The 5866-nt window shown below is 36.3% G+C and overlaps 1 protein-coding gene across 4 annotated transcripts in view; it reads right to left on the bottom strand.

Annotated features, from left to right (window-relative positions):
• Positions 1-5866, bottom strand: part of LOC109475296 (transmembrane protein 116-like) — a 37783-nt gene that overhangs the window by 12441 nt on the left and 19476 nt on the right. For 2 of the 4 annotated variants that reach the window (XM_019775907.1, XM_019775905.1), the window contains exons 5-10: positions 5125-5229; positions 4069-4118; positions 2399-2476; positions 1999-2035; positions 1305-1376; positions 542-593 (exon numbers count right to left, since the gene is read on the bottom strand). In XM_019775907.1, coding sequence (XP_019631466.1) covers positions 542-593; positions 1305-1376; positions 1999-2035; positions 2399-2476; positions 4069-4118; positions 5125-5229 — 394 coding nt within the window. The remainder of the gene's footprint in view (positions 1-541; positions 594-1304; positions 1377-1998; positions 2036-2398; positions 2477-4068; positions 4119-5124; positions 5230-5866) is intronic. The other 2 variants (XM_019775908.1, XM_019775906.1) reach the window with 1 other exon arrangement.

The raw sequence follows: 5866 nt of genomic DNA, 5'->3' as shown, positions 1-5866 counted from the left end.
ACAATATATCATCATTTATCATTCATTTGATTGTTTGTTGTTTTCTGAATGACTGGTGAACCTGAGCTCCTTTGGATGATATACAGTGTGTTTGAGGAGGTGTGTACATGTGTTGACCACATTTGTGGGGTTGTGTGGTGTCACTGGTGTGATGTTAGTGTGTTCGGCTCAGACCCAAGAGGTCCCGGGTTTGAATCCTGCCCGATGCCACTGATCTTGTGCCCTATGGAAAGGCACTTTACACGACTTTCCTCACTTCACTCAGGTATAATTAGTACCTAGCTTCGGTTAGGGACGTCCCTTGGATAGGACGTTAAATGGAGGTCCCGTGTTTGGGGAGAGCCACACCCCAAGCACGTAAAAGAACCCACCGCACTTATCGAAAAGTGTAGGGGACCTTCCCGGTGTGAGTGGTTCAAACCTTATAGTCTGGTCTCAGGCTTGACATCTTGAAGAGGTGATAGTCACCTGTTGATATGTCAATCCTTCCACAAATGTGGTAATATATAAATCTTTATAAATAAATACATGTAAAACTTACTGTTGGACTTCAGCACACGACCGTACACACGGTAGGACAGCACGTACAGCACCTGTAAAAGAATAAAAAAACATTAAATCATGAAAACGTCTTCCAAAGGATTACAAGACATAAAGAGCATGGGTATTCTCCAAGAATACTCTACTCATCTGAATTAGACTTCAAGATACAAAGTACCAGTGAGCAAATAAAGTACCTATACAAGGATTAAAAACATTGAATCATGAAAACATCTTCAAAAGGTTTACAAGACATAATGAGCACAAGTGATCTACGAGATTACTCAGATCATCTGAAGGACTTCAAGATTCTCAAGAGCATCTTCAAGACATGAATAGCATCTAAACACACAAGATTATAAACTTCAGACAACTCACAGTCTTCTACAAGACTTCAGAATTACTTGAAGATAACTTAAGACTTGAGGAACTTCCTATTAGTAAGTAATAGTCCCTAAAAGACATAAAGAGCATCCATATCTATAATATCAGACATAAACCCTAAACTTACAAACTTACAATACTTAACACCATCTTCAAGACATAAGATCATCTCGTGTATACAAGATCTAAACTAAAGTCTTTATTAATAATAAGACAACCAACTCGTCATCTACAAGACTTGAAGATTACAGAAGACTTGAAGATCAGCTTCTACAAGATATATTTAAAAAAAAAACAGCATCTACATGATTGTGCAAGACTTAACGTACGAGCCATCTACAAGACTTCAGACCATCTACAAGCAGCTGAGCTGTACTCACCACCATAGCAGAGATGGACAAGACCAGACATCCCACCAGCACCAGCGAGGAGTAACTGTTCCAGTCCAGGTACTGAGTGGGAGGGAAAGAGTAAAAAAGTTAATCAAACATCCTTCCCACAAGCATTCGCATGGTCCATATGGTGGTACCTATCTCTGTTTCTGTAGCCCTTGGGCCACACAGTTGTGTCACTACAGCAGGGGCTAGTCCACTGGTAGTGGTGTGTGTTTGACTCCCATATTCTTTCCCAAATGCTGAGTGTTAAGCAGAGAAAACAGACCATTTTAAATTAAAGTCTTTGATATGACTCAGCTGGGGATCGAACTCACAACCTACTGAATGCATTTGGCCATTGCACTGGTTAAAGAGGGAACAAGTCTTAGAACAAGTCATTGAACTCATCAATTCAACATACCACAATACACCAAAACACTAACATGCCATCAAAAATTAAACATATACAAGTTATAATTGATACCTCAACAGAACACTCACAATATAACAAACAGTAAAAACTAAAACTTTACATCATAATTATTGATATTGTTCTAAGGACTGGGCAAAATGTAATAAATATGCTTATCAAGTCCCTCTACTCACACATACAAAATATACATACATGTTGACAAACAAGTCAGTGAAAACAAATTAGTAAATTTGAAGAAGTTCCCAACTGTTGTGTTTTAGTACTTACTTTGCCAGTAGATGATCTGCCAAATGGCATCAAGCATCTGAGAAGAGAAACAAAATCAGAAACTGAGACTGCGTATCTAATAAGTATATGTTTCAGCAATGATGTGACCACTGCTAATGTTTGAAGTATTCGTCCAATTTTTCCTTCACTAAAGTTTTCATCTACATGACATTGTGTACAGTGGTAAGAAAGCAAGTTCTACGATTATCTTGAGAAAGTTGAAGGTGCCGCCAGGTACAACATTGTTTAAAGTGAACGTAAATCACAACATTTTCTTTTAAATTATGCTGCACCATATCTTTTAGTGTACACTTTCTTACATTTACGAGTCATCGCAATTCACAGACTGAGACAGATACTTTTAAAGTACATTGTAGTAAACTGTAATACCCATGCTCACCTTGTACAAGTGTCCACATCCTTAACAACCTGTTTCTTGTGCAGAGCAGGTGGGATCATTATCAGTACTGGGACAAACCTACACAGGAAAAATGGTCCACAATGTCTCAATTCATGTGAAAGAATTTTTCAAGTCTATGTAGAAAAGTACAACACCACCACAGGTAATCCTGAATGATAGAGGGATAGGAGCAAAGAAAGAAGTGAACTTACATTGCATATAATAATATATATACATATCTTATATAAATCACTAAAAAGATACAAAATACAAGAGAGCAGGTTTTAAAGAAGTCTGCAGGCTGCAACCACTAAGCACTTTTTAAAAACCTTTAGAAATTTAAAATACATGTAATTCTTTTGCATCATAATTTCCAGTCATAAAATCAAATCTTACACAATGATCTTGGCTGCTAGTGGAAATGTGGCCTATCGAGGTGGCATGTTATCTCATTACATCATCATCTACATGTAAGTAATAAAATATTATAGGACAGCATTTTCCATTAATATTACACCTTAATACACCACAGTGGGCTAAAAGTTTAATTTATAATAATAATAATAATAAGGGAGTAAAAGCAGTATTACAGCACACCAAATAACCAAAACACATTAGTAGCATATGAAAAAAGATTACAACGAGAAGAGAGATAAATCACAATCAGTGTTCGAAATACCCGTCTGCAGTCTGCAATCTGCAGATAGATTTTCAAGATTGCAGAAGAAAAATTTATACAATCTGCAATTTTGCAGAAGGAAAAATAGGTTCCATATTCAATAGTTTCAATTTAGCAAACTAGAACTCTCAGGCCCCAAGAACAGACAACACAAGCTCCAACAACAGGCGCTTCTTCACTAATTTGCATCATAATTGTCTTGACTACTTGTCTATCTTTTGTTTCCTTTAGGATGTCCAAAAAATTGTCTTCACTAATTTGCATATCAATCAATAGTTCATGTTTATGAACCTGAAATTCTCCTACAGTAATGCAACAAATTTACAAAGCTAACAGTTATATATTATGTAACAAAGACATTATCGGTTAGAGTATGTTGTAGTATTTGCAGAAAATATTTCCAAATTGCAGAACAAAATTTTGACTCTTCTGCAATATTGCAGAGCACAGAAAAAAAGTATTTCGACCACTGACAATTGAGTTCAAAAGAAAGAGAAGAAAAGAAAGTTTGTCACCACAACACCATATGATATACATACAATACATTCGATGAAGGTTAGACAAAGACAGTACATAATGTCAAAATAAATCAAGCAACAGTTACTGGATAAATTCTCAGAAGAGTCAGATGTTTCAAACAGAAATTCCATTTACTATTCAAGATTCAAGATTCAAGATGGATTTATTGGTTTTTCGCAGTCAAAAACAACTGAATTGTAAACCAATTTACAAAACATTGGCATATTAAAACTACAGGTTTGCAATCAATATAGGCGTACGATTAACAAACCAATAAAAATGCATGTTTCATACATAATAAATTTCCCGGATCACTATCAATGATATTTTCAATTCATCAGTGACTGATAGTGGATGAAAGATTATAATGCATCATGCCATCTGAAATGCCTGACTTTGCAGAATTTATCCATGCAGTTGCTTGATATTTTTTTCTGTTGTGTAAAAGCCTACATCACAGATGAGAACATACCATGATAACACATAGACTAAACGCATTGTCCAGACCATCCAACGTGTAGACTGTTGAAAACAAAGGCAGTTATATTAGTGACTGTTAGCAGCAACAACTACATGTAGTGATGCATACCTAAACTCAATTTTAGGTTCAGGTCCGGATTCAAGCCCAGAGGTTTAGATTCAGTTCCAGACTTGTAAGTCCGGACCTAAACCCATGACATATACAAAATTGCATGTTGGCAACCGTGCAATGTTGTCTGGGTGAAACTTTGGCCACATAACATGGAGGCTGGTACTTGACGATGCCCGATGGAAATCTTCATTTTGCAGCAAAGACTTTGCAATCTACAGAAGGTTTTAGGTGGGTTGGAAAGAAAAGGGGTATGTGACATGGTCTTTCATGGTAATAAGTCCGGACTCGGTTCATGACTTCTAGGTTTTTTTGGACTTGAACCTAAACATTCTTACAAGTCCGGATCCAAGTCCAGTGAACTGGTATGCATCACTAACTGCATGTATAGCAGGGTAATACACAGTGAAATGTGTTAACTACGCACATCGAACTGTTAATAATTGCACTGTCATGGCGGCAGCAAATCAGCACACGATGAAGTTAATACTGCCAAATTTGCACAAAAAAATGTTTTTCTTAAAGGCTACCAGCCCAACTAACATCACGACATATACTGAGTCTGGTAAGTGTAAAATACAATGCAAAAACATGATACTGAATGCATCTATTAAGGTCTAAAAAAAAGGAGCAATTAAGCAATTAATGTCAGACTAACACTGCACTGTATGTTAGAATTCAAGTGAATATAACAGCAGCCAAGTTTTGCAGCAAAATCTACCAAAAAAATTATTGTTACTGTATTGTTTTCTCTTTTCTAGTATTATTGTAATATTGGCCTGTTATCATGATGTTACACATGTACATGTACACAAAGCATCTGTACAGTATGGGTAACATTTTGTGACACATAGATATCAGTGTGAACATACATGAGATTATTAAATTAGACGACACAAACATACACATGTGTATACTCGTGTGATGCGAATGCCTTACCATGAGCAGGGACAGGTTGTCTGCCTTGTTCTCGCGATCCTTCAGTCGCACGTAAACATTCAGAGCGTAATTCATCGTCAGGAAAAACGTCACCAGGTGAACTGCCTGTGGTGGCACAGGAATGGAAGTTATTTACAATAATTGATAATTTTTTTGTAAATTCCTGCCGAAGGCTAATAGCAAATAACAAAGACAAATTCAAGAACATTGAGACAGGGTACAAAATAAGTTCAAAATCTACATAATAACACGAGGTAATTGTCTAAAGCTATGTACAGAACTATGTCTGAAGGGTTAACTTCTCTTTTGTAATAGATAAAGTTTAGATTAAGATAAGACCACGCCAATTTGATTTGTTGGCTGTCGGATTTCTGCAAGAAATCCTGTGACAGTGCCAAAATAAAATGCTACTTTAAACAACAAATTTTACACTTTTAATCAAATCACTGTATTTTTAGATTTAAAAAAGTGACAGTTGTATCAACTAGAAGAAGACAAGGTTTCATATCTTTAAAACATTTCTTGCTGTAGTGTTGCAAGGGAATGGTATTGATGTTGAATTCAATATAGAATAATGATAATTGATTTTATCATGAAAGTTCATCTGTGTTGGTAGTTACATGTTTAAAGTTAAGACTTTTGGTCCAACACAAAAAATTCTCTCACCTAGAGCTTTCGACCACTCACTCTGGTCTTCCTCAGTAGACTGACGCAGTGAAGCTTGTCACGTGGCTTCTTGGCA

This window comes from Branchiostoma belcheri, unplaced genomic scaffold (assembly GCF_001625305.1).
Source record: "Branchiostoma belcheri isolate BF01 breed outbred unplaced genomic scaffold, Haploidv18h27 scaffold33, whole genome shotgun sequence".
Taxonomy (NCBI): Eukaryota; Metazoa; Chordata; class Leptocardii; order Amphioxiformes; family Branchiostomatidae; genus Branchiostoma; species Branchiostoma belcheri.
This window is presented reverse-complemented; position numbering and strand designations above follow the sequence as displayed.